This window comes from Ostrea edulis, chromosome 3 (assembly GCF_947568905.1).
Source record: "Ostrea edulis chromosome 3, xbOstEdul1.1, whole genome shotgun sequence".
Taxonomy (NCBI): Eukaryota; Metazoa; Mollusca; class Bivalvia; order Ostreida; family Ostreidae; genus Ostrea; species Ostrea edulis.
The window spans coordinates 56,500,378-56,521,906 of record NC_079166.1 but is presented as its reverse complement, the minus strand read 5'-3'; the positions used below and the strand labels follow the sequence as shown (position 1 = coordinate 56,521,906).

General features: G+C 34.7%; 3 protein-coding genes across 3 annotated transcripts; 1 reads left to right on the top strand and 2 right to left on the bottom strand.

Annotated features, from left to right (window-relative positions):
* Positions 1-680: 680 nt before the first annotated feature.
* Positions 681-3,105, bottom strand: LOC125681422 (probable ATP-dependent DNA helicase RecS). The gene is made up of 3 exons (XM_056158217.1): positions 2,470-3,105; positions 1,481-1,640; positions 681-1,002 (listed from the first exon to the last, which is right to left on the bottom strand). Exons 1-3 carry the CDS (start codon positions 2,891-2,893, stop codon positions 681-683), a joined length of 906 nt encoding a protein of 301 aa, XP_056014192.1. The 5' UTR covers positions 2,894-3,105.
* Positions 3,106-3,640: 535 nt separating this feature from the next.
* On the top strand, positions 3,641-5,094 carry LOC130052646 (P2X purinoceptor 7-like). Its single transcript, XM_056158219.1, has 3 exons — positions 3,641-3,863; positions 3,981-4,214; positions 4,479-5,094. The coding sequence occupies exons 2-3, from the start codon at positions 3,996-3,998 to the stop codon at positions 4,737-4,739; spliced, it is 480 nt and encodes a 159-aa protein (XP_056014194.1). The 5' UTR covers positions 3,641-3,863; positions 3,981-3,995; the 3' UTR covers positions 4,740-5,094.
* A 1,481-nt stretch (positions 5,095-6,575) lies between these two features.
* Positions 6,576-21,067, bottom strand: LOC125678766 (uncharacterized). The gene is made up of 13 exons (XM_056158214.1): positions 14,930-21,067; positions 14,390-14,548; positions 12,187-12,240; positions 11,966-12,070; positions 11,526-11,627; positions 10,489-10,795; positions 10,024-10,306; positions 9,696-9,932; positions 9,521-9,597; positions 9,320-9,424; positions 8,948-9,165; positions 7,596-7,760; positions 6,576-6,933 (listed from the first exon to the last, which is right to left on the bottom strand). Exons 1-13 carry the CDS (start codon positions 15,145-15,147, stop codon positions 6,861-6,863), a joined length of 2,103 nt encoding a protein of 700 aa, XP_056014189.1. The 5' UTR covers positions 15,148-21,067; the 3' UTR covers positions 6,576-6,860.
* Between the last annotated feature and the right edge of the window lie 462 nt (positions 21,068-21,529).

The following is a 21,529-nucleotide window of genomic DNA, read 5'->3' as shown; positions in this document are numbered from 1 at the left end:
TGAATACATGTAGGTGCATTTCTGAATTTTGTCAAGATGGCAGTTGCAGCATAACACTTAGATTAGCATAGGCCCTTGCTGGAAATATTTTAAAAATCGACGTCTGAAATTACTTGCGCAATATAAACCAAACTTAAGTACTTAGGTCAAGTTCAACTTCCTGTTTTTTGCTCAGATACGTACCTGTATATACATTTTTGAAGTAATGAGATAAAAACACAAACATTATTTATCATATTTATGTATAAGATATTTATTATCAATATTAAAAGTATCTCATGTGCCTGTCCTAACTCAGGAATTGTGGTCATAGGTTTGTGTTTTTGTTTTAAATTTTATATTACATGTACAATTTTGGTAATATTCAGGTAAGAGCAGTATAATTTTGCATATACAATGTACATCATGCTTCATTTACTCAAGGCAAATTAAGAGCTTTTCACAAGGAGTTGAATCTTCCCTTGTTGAATGCATTGTGGAGACTTCGGTTTTTCTTATGGATGGAGTGCGTCCTATTTGACACTTACACCATACCATGTATTTTCCATTTTAAGGAACAAATGCTTTCAATGTTAACCAACACCACCTCCTGAATTGTTATTCAACATATTATTTTGATATCAAAAGAAACTGAGCATGGTCATGTAATTTAATCTGATTATGATATGTATTACAAAATTTCATGAACTGAGTATAAGTGTTTTTGGAAAGTTCATTTTCATATTCTCTAAAGAATCAATCAGCCAATACATGGCAGTTTCAATGGCATTGTCAATTTTTTTCACTACCAATTTGATATTGGTCTTATTTGGAGAGACTGATATGAATTTAGAAAGTCCTTGCTTCAAGTTAAGAATCTTGGAAACTTGCTTCTTAATTTTGTTCGTACAGGTTGCACTTAAGGCTAGTACTGACGCATGCGGAAAAATAGCTCTTAATTCACCAACATATCTAAACCATTTACGGAAAGCATCTTGCTCTTCTGTTTCGTCATCTCCGCCCCTAAAAATACAATAATTGGATGTAAGTACACTTGCTTCATAACATGTTGTACATGTATTTTGTCAAAATAAGTTGTCCAATGCCTAAGTTGTTTTTAAAGGATCCAGACCATTAAATTTAGAGGAAGGCTTGTATAAAGATCTTTATCAAATAAATATGTTGACTTAAATGAAAATGAAATTTGAGGTAAATATTAGTTTTTCAACTTCATTTCTGCAATTTTTAAACTATTGAGAATGCCTCGTCAGAATAAAACACTGTTCCTGCTCTCTAGACAGATTCGGAATACTGTATTATGGAAAAATTTATTATATTAAAAGATAAATAATTATTTCAGAAGGCTCATACCGTACAATAAAACATCTACATGTATATTTAGACGCTTCATGTTTTTGGAAATTTAAATCCATTGCAAAATGTGAATCATGAAATTAATAGGTATGTACATGTAATTGTTCACAATGAATAATATATTTACCAGGTCGTAATCGTGTGGAACTCATCAATCACAATGACACCAACGGACAGTTCCTGCAACTGAGATCTCCAAAATGGGTCTCCAACAAGTGTTTCTGGTGATGCAAATATGATATCTATTTCACCTTTTCTTATCATATCGTCACCTTCTTGGGAATTTCCTGAAAAAAAAAACATTATACATAATGACAAGTAATAACAGCGAAAAAAAACAAGTGTACTGTAACATTTCACAAATAATTCAATCTAATTAAAACTAGCTCTATCACCTGCTCTTGTTTATTGGTGTGTCACGCGTGGTACCACATACTGTATAAAACGGGGGCATTGATCGATATAATATTAAAATATAGATTGCAAATAAATAAAACACTATATCCGTCAATGTATAAATGTACACAAATGTATCAAAAGAAACAGCAAATGCTAATTTTTACTTGTACTGGCAAAGTAAGTGTTTAAATAAAATTGAATAAGGGGACGGCCATTTGATTCTGAGGGGGGGGGGGGGGGGGGCTGGCAGTTTTTGAAAATAAATATCCTGGCTGCCAAAAACTTGAAAATAAATAATCTGGCCTTTGTTCCCAAGAAAATAAATAATTAATCTTGCCTGACCTTAAATCTCCACATTGCTATATTAAAAATTAAATAAATTGGCCTTAGATAGGCAGAAAATAAATATTCTGGCCCGCTGAAAATTGAAAATAAATATTCTGACCCGACAAAATTTGCCAGCCCCCCCCCCCCCCCCCCCCCTCAGAATCAAATGGTCGTCCCCTAATATAGAATTACATTCTCGAAATCTCCAGCTATTTTCACATGTTAAGCCACACTCCACAGATTGCACCTATTTTTAAATTACTTTCTAGGATTAATTTGGATACAATCATGTCTTCTAAGGACTTATTTGTGCATTAAAATATGTACTTAACTGTAATTTCGTAAATTAGCAAATATTATTCATACTTTATTTTAATTCAAAAGTTTTACCTTTAAATGCAGCCTTCAAATTTGGAATGTCAGTAAGACGTTGCACTTGGTCTGCCATTAATGAGACAAGTGGACAGCACACTATAATCTTCTCATTCACATCGAATTTGGCTTGAAAAGGCAGCCCATGACATAAATTTGTTTCAGTCAATTGACGTATCAAGGGCAAATACATCTGATAAGGAAGCGATTTCCCGTATCCAGTCGGCAACACCGCCATGCAATCTTGTTTTGACAATAAACATTGTAAAATTTCCTTCTGTTCGGCTTTGAGCGCTTCCACATTGAATAATTTGCAAACTTCTTTTTCTACCGCTTCGATTTTATCAACGTCCTCCATTTTTACTTCCACAACGAACTTCGTACGAAACGGCGTTTTTGATTGGTTGTCGTAAAGTTCAAAAAGTTCGTGACCTCGGGTCATTTAAACGAGCTTCAAATCGGATTCCTTTAGATCTACCATGCGACATATCAATAAAACGGGAGCAATGATAGATATAATTTTAATTAGATTGAGTAATCTTTTGTATATATTGGAATAAGAACCATTCCGATTAAATTAGTTTTAGTAGATCATGTGCAAAACACTAATTATTAATTAGATATGCACATATCCAAGAATTGGTTGAAAATATCCAAAATGAATGACTTGAATCTCTTCTACCAAAAATAGCGTCTGTCATACGTCTTGCCACGCTTGTTTGTTTATATTTTATTTTTAGAACTTTTACAGATTTTAGTCTGATTAATTAGAGACACAGGCACGTATAATTGGGGGAGGGGATACGTTTTCGAAAATAGCCATCATTTGTTATGTTTGGATATATCAAAGATATATACCCCCCTCCCCCCTATACCTAATGACAGTTGTACATGTATAATAAAATGGGTCGAAAGCAAGTTGGAAAGTTTTGAATAAAAATTATTTAGTGAAGTATGGGCATTCATTGATTAAAAGATTTTTAAAGAAACTACTTCTCTTCCGGATGACCCCTTCCCAGCAACATACACATTAAAACCCATGTGCCCAATTTGTGATAGTAGAATGGGAGATTCAAAATCACTTGTTATCCACCTAATTCTATAGCATTGTCCTTACAATCCTCACCCCACCTATTATCTCAACCCAATAAATAATAATCACATGGGCACTTTTTGCCAATTTTCAGGAGAGTTCTAGTACCACAACTATACAGAGCAGTGATGAAGAGATAGATGTTCAAGGTCAAGTGAGAGGTAGGGGCAGAAACCGTGGAAGGGGGAGAGGTGTTCGAGGAAGAGGCAGAGGAGGCAGGGGGAGAGGTAGAGGAGGCAGGGGAAGAGGTAGAGGAGGAGGACCATCAAGAGATGAAGTTGCCCTTGATCAAATCAATAGAAGGAGTGAAGTTTTACGGGTAAGCAACAAACATATGCAAAATAGATTTGTACACAATAATATACAAGTTACTGAAAAAATGACATTGCCATGTACCCTATTAGATCTACACATTTATGTATGATTTATATTGTAGGAACACATTTCAATTATGGAGGTGGATGAACTTCGAGAACTGTGCCTAACGATGGCAGAAAAACAACCTGGTCTAGTTCACGATATCATGCATCCTCCTACCCAACAAGGGGGCTACCACCCACAACCTGGCGGGACTTGCCCAAACTGGTGTGTTTGTGGAAATTGCCGGCAGATGCCAACAGAAAGGGAGAAAGTGTGCTGTGGGAAAGAGCAATGCATAACTCTTTTACCAGTAAGATGTAGGATCATTAGAGTACATATTTTGTAAACATTTTTAGTTGTTTTTTTTTTTTAAATTGTATACAAGAATTTTGAAGATGGATTGTATCATTGCTGAGTTTTGTATTGGTCAGTTCACATATATATTGCTTTCAATTTACTTCCTCATGAGATAATTAGAAATATAATTTTCATACCACATTACAACACAACACATCTTTATCACACCGATGTTTCTAAAAAGATTCTAAAGAACTACATGTAATTTCTTCTATAGGACTTCTCGGTGCTAATTCTCGATGAAGCTGTGCTAGCCCTTGCCAGACTATATAGGAGAGACATTTTGGTCTTCAATGATGAAGTGGACGAGAGAAAAGGCAACCGTCACCAAGCGTACCGACAGTATATCTTGTGGACCTATGGCAGACTAGGTGCAGGGGACAGACGGGTCATTCCATCCTGCGCGGTTTGGTCTATTAGAGACAAGTTTCCTGACCCTTTTGGTCAATACACTGGATTTGTTGCAGGGCGAATATAAATGTACATAGCCAAATATAATATATATATATGTGTTTGTAAATGTAATTGTATATATACTAACCTTAAAATTATGATAGCCAGTTGTATATTATTTTAATACTGCTAGTCCAATATTGTTATTCTCTATAAATATCCTAGATTTTTTTTTTTTTTTTGGTATTGCAACTATGAAGTTGAAATATTTTTACATCCTCGTAGCCATGTTTAAAAATTTACCTATATCTTAGTAAAAATGAACTATTATCAGTCACTTTTGATTTTTTACACATTGTTCATATCTTTATCAATAATCTGTTGTGGTAAAAGATTGAAGAAATTGTTGTAACAAGAATAAATTTTCTAGGTCTTTTAAATTTTGGTGTTGTTACAATGTAAATGTTAATTAATCAATGAAATTGACAGGCAAGGTATGACATTGTTTTATGACCATTTTCATTATCCTCTCATAGTATGAATGCTCCAAGCATAATCATCCCGTTTCTGAAATGTTATACAAATCATAAGTCTTGGTAACTTTTGACCTTTGACTAAACAAAGTGATCATGTCATCTGCACTACCTAAAACTGCTTGCCTATTATAGGCCTTGCTTTCCTTGAGAAGACAAACCTCAACAGGGGGTGGCAAATGACTACTTGTATTTCCTTTGAGTCAAAAGTGGGTAGAAGTCCATGGCCGCAAGGTCAAAGGCCTTGGTACCAAAATAAAGGCCTGGTCAGTAGCACTTTTTATGTGAAGTATCAAAGCCCTATCTCCCATGGAAATATCAAATATGCAGTATTGAATATTAGGTCACTAGATGAAGTCTTCAAACACCAGAGATGTTTGTAAAACTCATATGCCCCAATGGTGCAAAATTGGAAAGGGTTATACACATGCATCATTTTATTGATAGTATCACCAATTCAAAATAATGAGCAATGTTTTCCTATGCCAGGAGTGGATTGACCACAATAGGGGTCATGTGCTCCGTATGCTGTACCAAGTTTGGTGTCGATCAAACAAATAATTCTGAAAATATAGGAAACAATATATTACTATGTCCAGTTTGACCTCAAATCATTAGGGGTCATCTGAAGATGTACAAATTTTGATGTCTGTTGAGCAAAGGATTCTCACATGAGTGAACAATATATTCCCAAGTCCAGTTTGACCATGTGACCTCAAAATCAATAGGGGTTATCTTCTCCTGAAGATGTAACAGTGCACTACGTTTGATGTCTGTCAAGCAAAGCGTTCTCAAGATATTGAGTGAACAGTGTCTTCTTATGTTCAGGGTAGATTGACCCTTGACCTGATAAACAATAGGGGTCCTTCTCTCATAACCAACCCACACACGAAATATCATAACGATCAATTGAATGGTTCTCATGATTTTGAGCCAACGTGATCTACTGACCAACCGCCAGGTGCAAAGCAGTATGCCCCATTTCTTTGAAGATAAGAATGAAAGGCCTAATCATGAGGCATATACATGTAAAGTACATGAATCAAACCCCTACCCCCATTGGTTGAAAAGAAATAGAACTGGTTATTTTTTTTCCATAGTGATAAACAACTCGTTTGGCAATCCAAAGAAATTATATCCTAAATATACTTGGGGAAAACTTTGATCCGATTTAAACATCATAGAATGTAAACAATGTCAAGGTGGTTTTACCCAAGTTTCATTTTTTCTATCCCATTAGTTCTTCAGGGGTGGACAGGGCCTTTCATTTGAACTAATGTAAATCCCCATATATTGGTCTAGAGTAAAGTTTACAAGGAAGATGGACAACATGTGATCAGAAAAGTTGCAATGTGTAAAATGGGTTTGTTACAAGATTGAGACAGATGTAGATTTTACATGATATAATTTCAATTAGATATTGCTGCAATACATGTACTATACTAAGTATAATTTCACATTTCTTTACAATATAAAATTCACATTTAATTTCCGTGGCAGTTCAAAATCGTGATTTCTGCTGCAACACAAGTTCTTCAGTTGGAGGTGGTTCTACGGGTGCCAGATGTTTTGCAATTAATCTGGGATCATCTGGTGCCAACACAGTTTTTTTCATGCCCACTCTGTCATTAATCCTCAATTTTACAGCATCGCACAATAGAGATGACATATACTCATATTTTTTCCTTTCCCTCATGGCATGCACTGTCCATCTCCCACTTTTTTTTATTAAATACACGATGGTACCTATTAAATAAAAAAGTCACATAATTAGAGAATGCTCAACATCATGTATTTGGTATAATAAAACATTGTTGTAATCATTCAATCAATTCATATTGCATCAATGATCTCATAAACAAGGCGTACAGCAAACAGTACAATATACGACTATTGGACCTTCAGTGCAATATTTGTATGTAAGACAAGAAGAAATCCATAACACTCTTTAAACCTACTTAAACCCTAAAGTAGGTCACAGTGCATCAATCATGTTAAAATGTGAACAATTTTGTATTTCTCTGAGAGGGAGGTTCTGACCAAATTTTGGAAAATGAAAACAAAGTTTTTCTACTAAGTGAAACCATAACGTTGACCTTGAGGAATAATAGACATCCTCTGCATAAGGTGTATGTATATCGTGTTTGATGGTCCTAGCCCCAACGGTGTAGTCTGTATCCTGCTTACAAGATTCTCCTATCAACTTATACGACCTTGACCTTGAAAAACAATGGAAATCTTCCTCTCCTCAAGATGATCAAATGTACCAAGTTGAAAGATCCTGGAGCTTATGGTTCATTCTACAATTTACCTACAATGTCTGAACAGACAGACAACAGTATACCATAGTGGTACGCCCCCCCCCCTTTTTTTTGACAGACCGGATACTTGTACATCCCTAAGATTACCTTATTTTTCCATCTTTGTTTTTCTGCACTGGACGGTCTGAGTTCATATTGTGATCCAGTGCTGCAAGTCTGTTCCTGGCACGATAGACTGGTGGGGTATAGGCGTGTCGTTTTGAACAGTACATCAGAATGTGCTGATGGAATCCTTCCAGTTCAGCTGTACTTCTGAAATTGAACTCTCATGTAATAACAATGTTCGTCATCAACATGCATGTACCATTGATACATTTTTAGACAAGAGGCCCACAGGCTGAAATTTACATTCCTCCTACAGAAATTGCTTCATACCAAAATTTGAAAATTGGAATAGCAGACTACTTATCGAGAAGTTAAAAATCAATATATGCACCCAGGGGTGCATGAGCCGAGTTGCATGGGATACATTGTAAAGTCAGGAATGATGTGGCATATTTACAATTGTGAAGAACTGATTTCAGTTTTAAACTTTTCGAGTTACTGTCCAGAAACCATATTTGTCTGAAATTTCAATCTATTTTTGGTAACTGTGACCTCGACCTTTTTTCTCCCAAAAAACTAGGGGCCTTGCTTTGCTGGTATCCAACACTATATCCAAGTTTCATTTCATTCAAATTAACAACTTTCGAGTTATCCTTCGGAAACCATTTTTTTTTTGGAAATTTTAAATCTATTTTCGGTCACTGTGACCTTTACCTTTGATCTGTTTTCTCCAAAGTAAATAGGGGTCTTCCTTACTTGGTACATAATAATATCTTAAAGTATCATTTGATTCGGATTTAAACTTTCTGAGTTGTCATCCGGAAACCAAATCTTTCTGAAATTTTTATTCTTTTTTCGGTCACTGTGACCATGACCTTTGACCACTTTTCTCCAAAATCAATAGGGCTCTTCCTTACCTGGTACCCAACAATATATCAAAGTTTCATTTTATTAGATTGTAAATTTTTGGAGTTATTATCCAGAAACCCAACTGTTGATTGATTGTATCTTGTTCAACATCCCTCTCAAGAAATTTTCTCCCATATGGAGGAGTCATCAATACTGGTGAAGGGCTGCAAAATTTAGGCCTATGCTCAGCACTTACGGCCATTGAGCAGTGAGAGTTCTTTAGCATGCCACACTTAGTGGTTTTAAGGTCATCTTCAAGGACCTGTGCAGTCAATACTTGTTTAAACAACAGAGGACCACCTTTACAAAAAAAACACCTTGTCTACAGAAGCATAAATAGTGGGGAAAACAGTACAGTATTTACAATACCTCATCTACTGAGTGACCAGTAAATGCAAACCAATATGCCCCCTCCTTTCAAGCAACCCAAACAAATTATTTAGACAGAAAATAGTCTATTCTATTATTTCATTACTCCATTTTACCTGAATCTCAAATAGTATCCAACATTGTTCAAAAGTCTTTTGTTTAACACCACAGCTGCTAGGTCTTTTAATACATGGGCATGCTTCGTCGGTGACAACCATGGTTTTGTCCTTTCCTCTTCACCTAATTCTCCATGAAGACAGTGGTTAACACCCCCATGAGATAGAATCCACTCATGTGTGTCTGTAATGTGGTGCAATACACTTCGCCATATGCCCTGGAAATAAAATGCACACACTGATATGCAGTACATGAATAAGTTTGCTTTTTCCAATGGAAAAAGTCCATGCAAATTTGTATACATTGAACTTGCTTCTTCAATTGTAATATTGACAAATACATGTGCATTAACTTTCCACAATATGTCTTACCATGAATTCCTCATACGACTCTGCACGACGACATGAAAACCAAAAGTGGTTAATGATGTCTTTACACCAATCCAATAATATATTATTCCCCTTCTTCTGAGCCACCTAAAATATGAATTACTGATTAAAACTGTTCATGATTTTGAGAATCACTATGAAATAAGATAATTAATCTCTCACCAAAACATTATATTTACTAACCTTCAAAATCTTCTTCCCCAAATTCTTTGCCACATGCCATATATCATGGGAATGGTGTATATTTGGGTAACCTTTCTCTGAAAATAGAAATAAAAGTTGTAAATGCTATGAAAAGAGAATCATTTACATTTTATCAATTGCTAGTCCATAGAGAAAATTTATATGAAATACTTACTCATTACTGAACCAATTCCCAGGTGTGCATCAGTCACCACCTCTACCACCTTTATATCTTTTTCTAACAGGTCGTTGAGGGCGATTTGAAATCCTGCTTTTTCCATGTTGACAGACTTCCTATCAGTCATCCTTTTATCTAGGGTTTCAATGGTCAGGATTTTTTTGGTCTCGTTGTCCATTAACGTGTATGAACAATACTGTGCACAATGGCCTGGTGAATCATTTCTGCCATCACCTGAAAAAGGTACATGCCAAAGGGGTTGTATAAACAAATACACAGACATTCGATAAGAAATGAATGGCAATTGAAATTTGAAAACTCTTACCTAAAACTACAACTTCTTTGTCCTTGAAGTCATTCAACAGCTCTTGACGATGATCACTCCAGAATTTGTCAATGGTTGGGATAACATATGTACTGCAAATCCTATGAAACTGGTCTGCAGAGGGAAATTTCAGTTTTAACATCTCTGCCCACAATGCCAATTTTCCATAATTATTTCCAGAGGTCAGGATGGAACCACAAATTAGGAAGTCTCCACTATGTAGCCGTCGGTTTAACTGAGGCTGTGAACACCAGTGGTGACTTACATGGCCTTCTTCACAAATCTAAAAATACATTTAATAATGAATATACTGCCAATGTCCAGTGTGTAACAAAATCAATGAATAACCAAAACTAATTAAGATTTCCTTTACAAAAATGTATCTTTTAATACTGATATGATCAAGTAACAAATTCCACTTATATGCTAAATAATACTAAAAGCTAAAATATTACTGATAAATACCCATTTCAAGTGCAATGCAGATCCAACATAAGACTCCTTCATCTGTGTAGGTTTATTGCATGATTGTTCTGTGCATCGTGGTACATGTATCTTGGTCAACTCCTTTATCTGATCAACGAATGCAATACATTTCAAAGCCGTAGTCAAATCTCTGCATTCTCCCTCTGTGGACACTCTGTGGACGCCTGGAAGAACTCCCATCTCAATATCTGGACCTTCTAGTTGACCATCATTACCAGGCAACTCAAACCCAAACTCAACCTCTTCATAGGCTACATCTTCTGCCATACTGTTCACATCATCTGGTCTAACACATAAATTAATTTCATGTAAATAACACTCTAAAGAAACATTTATTCATGTCTTTCCAATATCAAATACATGTTCAATAGATAGAGGATATTCAATATGTCATTGGGAAGTCTTAGCTTATTTATGAAATAAATTCTAAATCTTAATTTTTGTGTATTACATTTTTTAGAGTTTCTTGTATGTCCTTTAGCTGTCTCATTTATATGATTAGCATGACCTTGCTGTTCTAGAGGTCAAGGTCATAGATCGTGGTGAGAAATTATGGGTCTTACCACAAATCTATATAAAAATATGAAAGTTTAACAAAATAACTCAGATGTTATTGAGTAGATCAGGTTGTTAAAAAGTTAAACTCCAAGGTCAAAAGGTCAAACATGGTATCACTTGAAAGATCTTGCCATAAAAAATCTATATACAAAATATAAAAGTCCTAAGGTCAGAAAATATTGATTTGGTTAAGTTTTCTTAAAAGTATTTTAAACTCTAAGGTCCAGATAAATTGGTAAAGAACTTTGGTACCTATTCACAGGGAATGTGCATATGAAATATGAAATCCTATCACTAACTATTCAAGTTATGAGCAAGTTATGAGCAAAGTTTCTGAAAAGATGGACAAACAAAAGTGATCAGAAAAGTTCATTTCATCTAATAAATAAATAAATATTTACATATCATGGGTGTAAATTAAAATTATGAACCTAATGTGAAAACTGTCATATACTTACAGAATAGCTGTGACATCAAAACTTGGCTGGTAGTTTGGGTCATCCTCTTCTGAGTCTACTGCCTCTAAATCTGAGTCTTGTACTGAGATGTCAATGGACAAGCTACAACATACAAGATGTATTCTATTCATGCACATGGCACACTTAAGACTTTGGGGGTGGGGTTCATATATGTAAACAAATTAAATATACTTCTCTAAGTTTCATATACTTTCATATATGTTCGTACAACATTCAAGACTTGAAGTATAAAATTTAACAATGTGCAAGCCCAGCATTTAAGAGTAAATAGGGTAATTTCTTCACAGGAAGAGTTTTATTCAATATAAAAGTATTCAGTCTTAGTCCACAAAGTTGAAGTAATGTAAAAAGATGTAGTATGCATAATGTATACTTCATTATATTTTATATATCTAATAGTGGATGCACAAAATTCTTACTTCAAAGGATCACAAAATGAATCTGACCACTTCTTTGGTTTCCGAGAACGGCTAGATGGTGTAGCTTCTGCAGTAGGTTTCATATTTGTAATCTTTTTTCTAGTACTAGTGGGAAAAAAAGAATATGAAGTACTGAAGGTAAAAGTTGAATAAAAACACAAGATATGAATTATTTTCTATGGTATGTATTGAATTCATTAAAGAAAAAATACTGTTCATACCCTGGATCTTCAGGACCGGAAACTTGCAATTCCTCCACTCCTGACATAGGTTCTCTACAATGAAAGAAATTTTGCTTATCTGAACCATGGCAAGATTAGGAATGAGGTCATTGAAAAAACAGTAAATGTAATACACAACTTCCGAGATATCAGCTCTTTTGTGATGGAGGTACGTTCAGTGTTCTGTTGAACGCTTGAGTGGGTACAAGATGTATACATACACTATAGACAGTGCTGAGTAGCTATGTAAATACGGATAAAAGTAATGAAAGTGTAAATTTTGTTTATATCAGCAGTTGTTATACATTAACTGACCATATCAAGAACACTATTTGTTTGAATTAGGTCATCAATTAAACATGAAATCATTTTTTTTATTTCCTCCTCTGCACGAGCAATTTTTAATCAAAGAAAAATGGTGATTATCGATTTTTGTTTAGCTATTTTATTATCAAATACTAATAAACTTACTAATAGTGTGTGTCCCAGCAGTTTGGGTGGTTGCATAATGTCTGATAATCGGCCTTTAGGCAAATTATGAAGGCAGCGATAAGCAATTGTACCCACAAAGGGAAAGAACTATTGGGCAACTCGGAAATTGTGTATTGGTAGAAATGTTCATTGAGCATTTGTTCATTTACAGGTAATCGTAATTTTTAAAATTAATAACTTTGAAAAATATCATATAATTCCAATTATATTTCAATTACTTTTGAATAATTTACAATCTACCTTGTTTGTTATTCTACAAAAACTTATGGATGAATGGAATAAACTACTCAGTATGTATAAGAATTTAAAATACATACACTGTATTATAAAGGATATATCACATATCTGTTGTTTGTGTATCATTGTCCTCAAATAAATACTCTGTCCATATTTGTTAATTGCTAAAATAACTACTCATGGACACTTGGGTCACCTTACCTGGATGGGCAGCATATGCCCTCAAGTGAGGAATGATTGATTCAATCTGTTCATTTAGGGACACACTGACAATTAACAGTAATCTGAACAAAACAATACCAAACCCCAAAACTTATTTGAAACAACAAAGTCAGGGATGACAGGTGTTGTAAACTGTTTACTGCACTCCAAAGTTACAAAACCCAGGTAAAAAAATCTCATCAGGATAAAATCTAATTGCCAAATTACTTGTATGATATTTTTTTTATAATAAATTTTTGAAACTACTAACATTGAATATAATTGTTAATTTGATTAATTAATTCCTCAAAGTAAAGGAGGTAATTTCATTACATTGTTTATGTAATAGTTGGGCACTATGGAAGATGTACAGCAGTGAAGGAAAATAAAAAATTACAATGAATTCAAACTATGTCTGATGGGACATTTCAGATACTTGTGTATCTAAATGGTGATCACCAGAACAATGCAGATTCAAATATCTTATAAAAATTTAAAGACCCAATTTTAATTTGACACCCCCAAATTGTAAGCTGCCTGCCAATCAAACATTTAACAATAGATCTCAGGTGGAGTGACATCTGCAGACACTGTGGTCTGGGGCTACCCCAGAGAGGTGTTTTGATAACAATAACAGCCAGTATCTACAGGCATTCTTTAGATCTTGAGGAAGCCCAGTATACCTGAGTTTTGATAGCAAATGACCTGTCCACAACTGCTGTTTTCTTGTAATTCAATTGTTTTTAAAAAGGCCCCTGAACAATGCAATTTCAATATAATTGTAATTTCCCCCCTTTATATACCTGTACATGTATTATAAATTACACAATCAGAAATTAAACAATAATTTGCACAATAAGTTTTAAAACTTGTAACCTATTGAAATAATTTATGTCATCAATTTATGATACCTCTATATTTATAACAGAAATTATTCATTGAGTCAATGACAGAGAGAGAGAAAGAGGGGTGGGTGTAAAATGTGTGTCAGCTACCCTTAGGAATACAACCATTATTCAAACACCATGACCACAGAAACTCTGCAGAGGTCACTGAGACAGGTCCTGTGTATATCAAAACTATAAAAAAGCATGGACAGGTGATTTCTACCATGTTCTGCCTCTGTGTATTTCTTTGAGTGCCATGGGATATAGCAATTAACACCTTAGTAGACCCTGGCCACTCCAGGTAAATAACATCTGTTTAGATTAGGCTCCGCCTACATTTTCACTGACCGTACGGTCATGAGATGGGTCTTTAAGAAGAAACTCACTGTTCTGAATCAGCAGATATCTCTGACATGGATGGTGTTCTGTCATATTCTTTGTTTTTTAATCTTGATATGATGGAAGAAGCTGCTGGTGTAGAAGTTTTCATGGCCATAGAGGTGTGGACGCTCTGGGGTTCTTTAAACGCTGCTTCATTTTCAAATCTGAAAAATTATTACTGTATCATGAATAATCACCATCAACATCTTATCAGCTGATTGTTGAGCATTCAGTCATCGCAAGACTTGTCGTTTTTCAAAATGTGTGTGTACGACGGGTGACCCCCCCCCCCCCCCCCCAACCCACCCCGAGTATTGAAAATCAAGGTTATCAACTCAAAGCAAATTTTTAGTGCTGACTTCAAAGAGGTCGGGGATAAATTTTACATTGCAATTTGCCATTTGTCCCCCTTTCTCGCTTAGCGCGCATGTTATGAAACACGGTAGGACTACATAATAATATAATATACCGCAAACTTTTCCTTTACATCACTTCATATTTTACAGACATATAAAAGTATGAGAAAGACTCAATAATTTCTTTACCGTTCCAGCAACATTGTCGCCATTTCTTCGTCCGTCTTCGTTTTCGTCTGTTGTTGAAGACTTTTCCACTTCTCAATTGCTCCTCCAATGTAAATTCTACTTCCTGCCAGTTTCTGGTTGTACTCCTTCTTCCTTCTTTTTCTCTCTGATGTTGTCAGAGTGGCTACTCTCCCTCCTCTTTTTTTCGCTTTCTTTTCTCTTACTTCGTCTTCCGCCATTTTTGATTTGTTTATCGCGCGATATGCTAATAAGACGGTCACGTGGTCAGCATTCGGCTTCTTTCGGAGAGACAGAGTTTCAAAAAGACAGACTGTCTTTTGAAAATATTTTCATTTATATCTTTAAAACCATAGATTTTTGAATACATGTTTAATAGAGTTTTTTAGGTATTTTTATTCATAGAATACCGTAGTAATAATATTTTTATAAAAAATTAGTATGAAAATTGGAGCATATGCATCTTTAATTCGCATTAAACGTAAGTTATTGCGAATTAAATCTGAACCGCGTTCACACGGAGATTTTAATGCGCATTAGTTTACTTCGAATTAAAATTGACGTCGCGATTTAATGCGAATTAAATTTACTTCGCATTAGCTCCGTGTGAACGCTAAGCGAAGCTAATTCGAATTAAATGTAGACGCATGCGTAATGGCAAATTTCGGTCACATGCATCATACCCATGGTCAGCTATATATATTAATGTTAGTTTTGTACGAAAAACTAAGCAAAATGATAATAATCACTAAAAACATGTACAAACAGCATGTCATTAGGTAATGTCATACGTAAATATGTGCTCTGCATAGGCATTCTGAGTAATACATGTGGAAGGAATTGTTTTGAAATACGACAACAATGTTTTAAAATAGTGATAATATGATCGTTTTTTTTTTCTTTTTTTTCTTCTTTACATTTTTTAAAACAAATATGCCGCTCGTTGTTAATTTTTATACCATATGACGTCATAGTAGACTTATAATACGTATTAGTAATTAAAAATTACGTCACAACAGTAGTCAGCGGAATGGTGAAAAAGACATTCCTAAGTTTTAAAATTGGGCCCATGAAGAAACAATATATAGTCTAGATTGAATGCTGGTTGTCAGAGGAAATAACAAGTAATTTCTTAGGAACATATAAATAAATACGACAAAAAACTCTTATGTGTAGATCAGCATGTAATTGTAAACATGTAGTATACTACATGTAGGCCTATATAGCGTTTTGAACAAAGTATTCTGTATCTACAGGATATTCATTAAAATATCTATAAAAATAATTTTCAATAACATAGTCTATTCTATCATTTCGCGCACCCTTTAATAGAGATGCATACGAATTTAATGCGCATCAGTTTACTTCGCATTAATATTACCGCCGTGTGAACGCTATTTAATTCGAATTAATTTAATGCGCATTATTTTACTTCGCATCAAATTTGATGCGAAGTAAAATTTAATGCGCATCCGTGTGATATATTAGTAGATATATTAGTAAAAAATGTGCACATGAGAGAATATCAATTTTATAACTTCAATCAAAGTGTTTGAATTCCTTGTAATTCAAAATTTAGTTGAAACATACATCATTGATACATTAATGTATATCAAATTTTTAGAAAAGTTTCATAATGGAACTAATTCACCCCCCCTCCCCTTATACATACAGTGAACATAGACTTTCACCTGGGGAAAACTACGGTTAGTTAATGCAATATACATGTATATGCATTCTCAGTTATCCAATAGTGAGTGTTTGGTTCATTGTGAAACTACAATTAAAAATCTTAAACTTATGAAAGACACACCTATCTGTGAAGGCAAGATGACTCAGATGGACTTGCATGTAGTGATCCATGGGCAGTTCATGGGTCTCTTTCCATTGATATTAATTATTTATTGAAATATGAAATGGTTATTTAAACATATTTGGTGTATTATACTGTATAGTGATATAAATTTCTATCAAAAAATATGTATAGGTAATAGATTTGGTCCAGTTACATGTATTAAAAGAAATTGTATGAAAAATAACTAAATATTTAGGCAATCATTGTGAGTGCGAAAAGGTCAACTGCAATAGCACACACTATATATCACTCTTAAATGGCTCATAGAAACTTCTAGTATTGTGAGTTTGAATGCTCAATGTGGTAATTTGGGAATGCTTAATCATTTAAGGTCAATAGTTTATTTCTGCTGACTGTATCTCTTAAAATTCATTTCTAGAAGGGAGGGGGTAGAGTTACAAAATCTGACATAGTTTCAGATTAAACCTCATTTGGTATATTTTTTCTATTCAATATTTTAGATATTACTTGACTTATTGTAAAAATGAAATAAAATCAAAAATTTTATGAGCAGAATTTTGTTGTTGTCAGAAAATGTATGCCTGATAGTATTTGAGAAACGTCATATTTAGGGTATTGCCAAGTCGAATCATCCCAAAGTTTTCCTTAGATGCATTTTGAATTTCTAATCAATGTTGATTTTTTATCTGTTTGTGTTTAATTTACATAACTATATATGACAAACAATATTTCTGGTGTCAATAAAATTTTTATTGGCTTCTGTGTTAATTTGCTCAATTTTGGTATTTTTTGCCTTTTTGGGCTGCAAAAGAGGGGGTTTCAATCTCGCTTTCCTCGAAAATTAACCCGATTACTTTTGTTGATTTTTTGATATGTTTTAGGATAAAGTCAAAATGTTATAATAAATAAAATTGAAAAAAATTCAATGAGCGGTTTTTTGGGGGCTAGCTATCAATAGCTACCTTAATTCGAATTAATTTAATGCGCAGTATTTTACTTCGCATCAAATTTGATGCAAAGTAAAATTTAATGTGCATTCGTGTGAACGAGGCATTAAACTTGGAATATGGAGAGGTTATATGGAAGAGGGGTGCACACCACAGACATTTTTGACCTTCATCTACTTACAGTGTCAAGGTCATACTTTTACATCAAGACTATAACCTGAGGACTATTTGACATTAGGATTTCAAACTTACAACTTAGAAAGCAGATATTAAGACAAGATGTACTGTACCAAAATCTTTTACCTTGACCCGTTTCTTCATTCAATGTCACTCTTTTACATCAAAGTATAGTCAAGACTATACCCTGAAAACCCTTTGACATTAGGATTTCAAACTTACAACATGGAAAGCAGACATTAAGACAAGATGTACTGTACCAAAAATTTTGACCTTGACCTATTTCTTCATTCAATGTCATGTTTAAAAAAACCTTCATGATTTCATAACTAAGATTTGTTTGACATCAAGACTGCAAACTTGTAATATGGAAAGGCAATATTGAGGAGGGGGTGCACATCACCAACATTTTTGACCTTGACCTATTTACATTGTCAAAGTCACTCTTTTACATCAAAGTATAGTCCAGACCATAACCTGAGAACCCTTTGACATTAGGTTTTCAAACTTACAACATGGAAGGCAGATTTAAGACAAGATGTACTGTACCAATTTTTTTTTTTTACATTGACCCATTCCTTGGAAAGCAGACATTAAGACGAGATGAGATCATGGTTAAATGCATTGAAGGAAATTTTTTATCTTGACCCATTTCTGAAGCACTCATTATTGTTGCCCCGGTTATTACACAATCAAACTTTGAAGGGGAGACATCTGGGGTTTTTTTTGTTGTAAAAAAACAATACCCACTAGTTCTAAATGTATTTCGAGAGGCAACTTCATATATAATATTTTATGTGTTTGTATTGTCATTGACCCATGACATTAACATTATTTATATTACAACCTAAATTATGTTCTTAAAACTATAAATTTGTCTTGCAATTTGTAAACTTAAGAGCTAGATGCAATGCAAGACGATGTCATACTTCAACATAATCTAATTAATTCATTTATATACTGCTCTCAGTCGCCTGCAAGTGTTGATCACCGCATATTTAATGCTGTTTTAACAGTTTCGGTATTTTACCACAGCTACTGGCTCATTGCTAAACGATTTTGTAGACAGATGTACTCCATCGGGCCCAAGGTACTGGAGGTTATCTCCAAACCCCCTGTGTTTCCAAAATTTCACATTTGGTAAGGATGCACACGCAGAGTTCAGAATCTGGTTTATTTCAACGACTGTGTCATTATATCCAGGCGGTGATTTCTTGGGGTCACGACGAATAAGTTGACTTACAATCATGTGTTTGACTTCCGTACCATGAATCAGAAAGTCCGTAAGAGAAATGATGTCTCTTACAATCCTTGCAGGTGAATGTAGTAACACATCGTTGCCCCCGATTTGCAAAAAACAAATGTCTGGGGCTAGGGAAAATTTGCACAGCGATTTAGATGTCGCTAAGCCTCTCACTGTTAATCCTCCTTGACCACGAATCGTTACAGAGAATCGACTTTGGTCTAAACAAAGATTTACATAACCCGAATTAACTTTTAAAAACGTGCCAAGTCTTCTGAAGTATGAATGTCGAATCACCGCGCCGCTACCACAGTTAGATCTGCCATAATTAATGTAAAAACGCTGGATTTCACCCTTCACAGTACCCAGGTTCCGATGAAGAAAAAAGAATCAACACAGAAAGATATCAGCACTTACATGTTGAAGTGTTATCTGAATCCGCTACTTTTCTTATGATTCGCTTAAAACAAGTGAAACGTCTAACGATAATAACAATATACTGATAACGTCATACAGTAATTTATTACGTCAAGAGATAATCTAACGTCACATATGTACTAGTGCATTGTTACGTCACAAAGCCAGCAAAATAATGTACCGGTGTATTGTTACGTATATAAATGCATAAAACGTATTATTTACAATAACATCACTGTATTTCTTGACTGGGTTATTGAAATAAATGTGTTTAAAGTCACCTAAATGATTTATTCACTTATCGTCTATATTAAACTAGCAAAAACTGCTTTCCATTTACGTGTACACGTAATTTTATTTTTTAAGGTAGCGACGGATAGCAACCACGTGATCAGTAAAAATTATGTATTTTCACGTGAATTTATTTTCCGGAATTCCTTACTCCGTCATAGAATAGTCGAAAAACAAAAGGGGGTTCCGAAAGCGTTTTGTTGCTGTGACTGACTCGCCTAGAGAAAATCAGCACATACCACATAAGTATACGTCAATGTCTGTAATAATGGTAGATCAAATGTTTCATCCACAGGTGTGAAACTTTTCGCTAAACGAAACGTTAAACCAACCACCAATCCATGTACATAGATGCGCTACGTAAACAAAGTTGTTGATTGATGCACCGTGATGTCCGAGTGCTGCATGCTGCGAGATTAAATACTGTTTACAGTCATTGAGAGGCTAAACAAAGTTTCTTGCAAGAAGAGGAATTTGGTGGATACATTCAACTTGGACAACGAAATCATAGGTACGGTTTTAGCCCAAATCTGCCCTGTCAAGGAAATTCACCAAAATACTAAATCTGGTATTTGAGAATTTGCCATTTATGAAAATGACCATTGTTATTCTTTATCTACCATAGTAGCTGTAATATATTCAACGGGAAACTTTATATTAACCCGACGACGTCACCAAATTTGACATTAATTTTGACGTAATATACGAGAGTTCTCCCCAAGCGATGTTTTGAGTAGGAAAAAAAAACTGTATCACACATAAAAGTATTAATTCTTAATAAATGCGAAATTATTGGTTTTTCTACTGATTTGAATGGGTATTAAATGGAAATTGAAACCACATCAGATATGCCGCACGGCGGCAAAAACTGCAGGTATTCGCGGAAAGCTTTTCTGGTGCAGAAATATAATGGTTTGAACACCAAATTAAAGAATAATAGAATCCTTCATTAGTACGAGTGTGGGATAGGGAAATTCCACCGAGGGGACAAGATTCGCAGTCTAGGACGAGGCTTTGCCGAGTCCTAGACAGCGAATCTTGTTCCAGAGGTGGAATTTCCCTATCCCACACGAGTAAATAATGAAGGATTATTTTTCTCACATTTTAACTACAATTTAGTGCATAAAATTAGGAGCTTTCAGAAAATTTTAGATTATCAAAATCCTCATTTGAACTTCGATGCAAAAACTAATTAGATAGGCAGAAAGAGCATACCCGAAAATGGTTTACACTATAAGTGTAAACTAATAAACCCAAGGTTGTCCACCAGAAAGCTATACTACATTAAAATTTAAAGAAAACAATGCAAAATATTTTTACTTCACTGTGTAATGTAAATCTTCACCGTGTAACGTAAATCATAGAAAATATATGACGTCACAATCAAATGACGTCGCAGCAGTGTGAGACATATAGAATATCACACTCTAATGTTGATCTCGGACCTGGGATTGGCCCCGAGAGTAGATCTCGGCCCGAGCCCGTAGGGCGAGGGCCGAGATCACTCGAGGGGCAATCCCAGGTCCGAAATCAACATTAGAGTGTGATATTGTTTATATCATATACCTAAAACACAACAAGTTGATAAACATTTTTTTAAAAATTGGGGGGGGGGGGGGGGGGGGGAGGGGGGTATTGACCCAAACATAAATACATGCCTAACATGGTATACTGTACAACGATATTTGACTATTTTATTCCTTCAGTGAGTT

Coding starts and splice junctions, on each gene's coding strand:
- LOC125681422 (XM_056158217.1), bottom strand. CDS start 2,893: ATGACCCGAGGTCACGAACTTTTTGAACTTTACGACAACCAATCAAAA. Junction 1,641..2,469: donor TTTGAAGGCTGCATTTAAAG/GTAAAACTTTTG, acceptor TTTTTTTTTCAG/GAAATTCCCAAGAAGGTGAC. Junction 1,003..1,480: donor TTCCACACGATTACGACCTG/GTAAATATATTA, acceptor TTGTATTTTTAG/GGGCGGAGATGACGAAACAG.
- LOC130052646 (XM_056158219.1), top strand. CDS start 3,996: ATGGAGGTGGATGAACTTCGAGAACTGTGCCTAACGATGGCAGAAAAA. Junction 4,215..4,478: donor AATGCATAACTCTTTTACCA/GTAAGATGTAGG, acceptor TTTCTTCTATAG/GACTTCTCGGTGCTAATTCT.
- LOC125678766 (XM_056158214.1), bottom strand. CDS start 15,147: ATGGCGGAAGACGAAGTAAGAGAAAAGAAAGCGAAAAAAAGAGGAGGG. Junction 9,598..9,695: donor GGGAATTGGTTCAGTAATGA/GTAAGTATTTCA, acceptor TTCTATTTTCAG/AGAAAGGTTACCCAAATATA. Junction 9,425..9,520: donor TGGGGAAGAAGATTTTGAAG/GTTAGTAAATAT, acceptor TTCATATTTTAG/GTGGCTCAGAAGAAGGGGAA.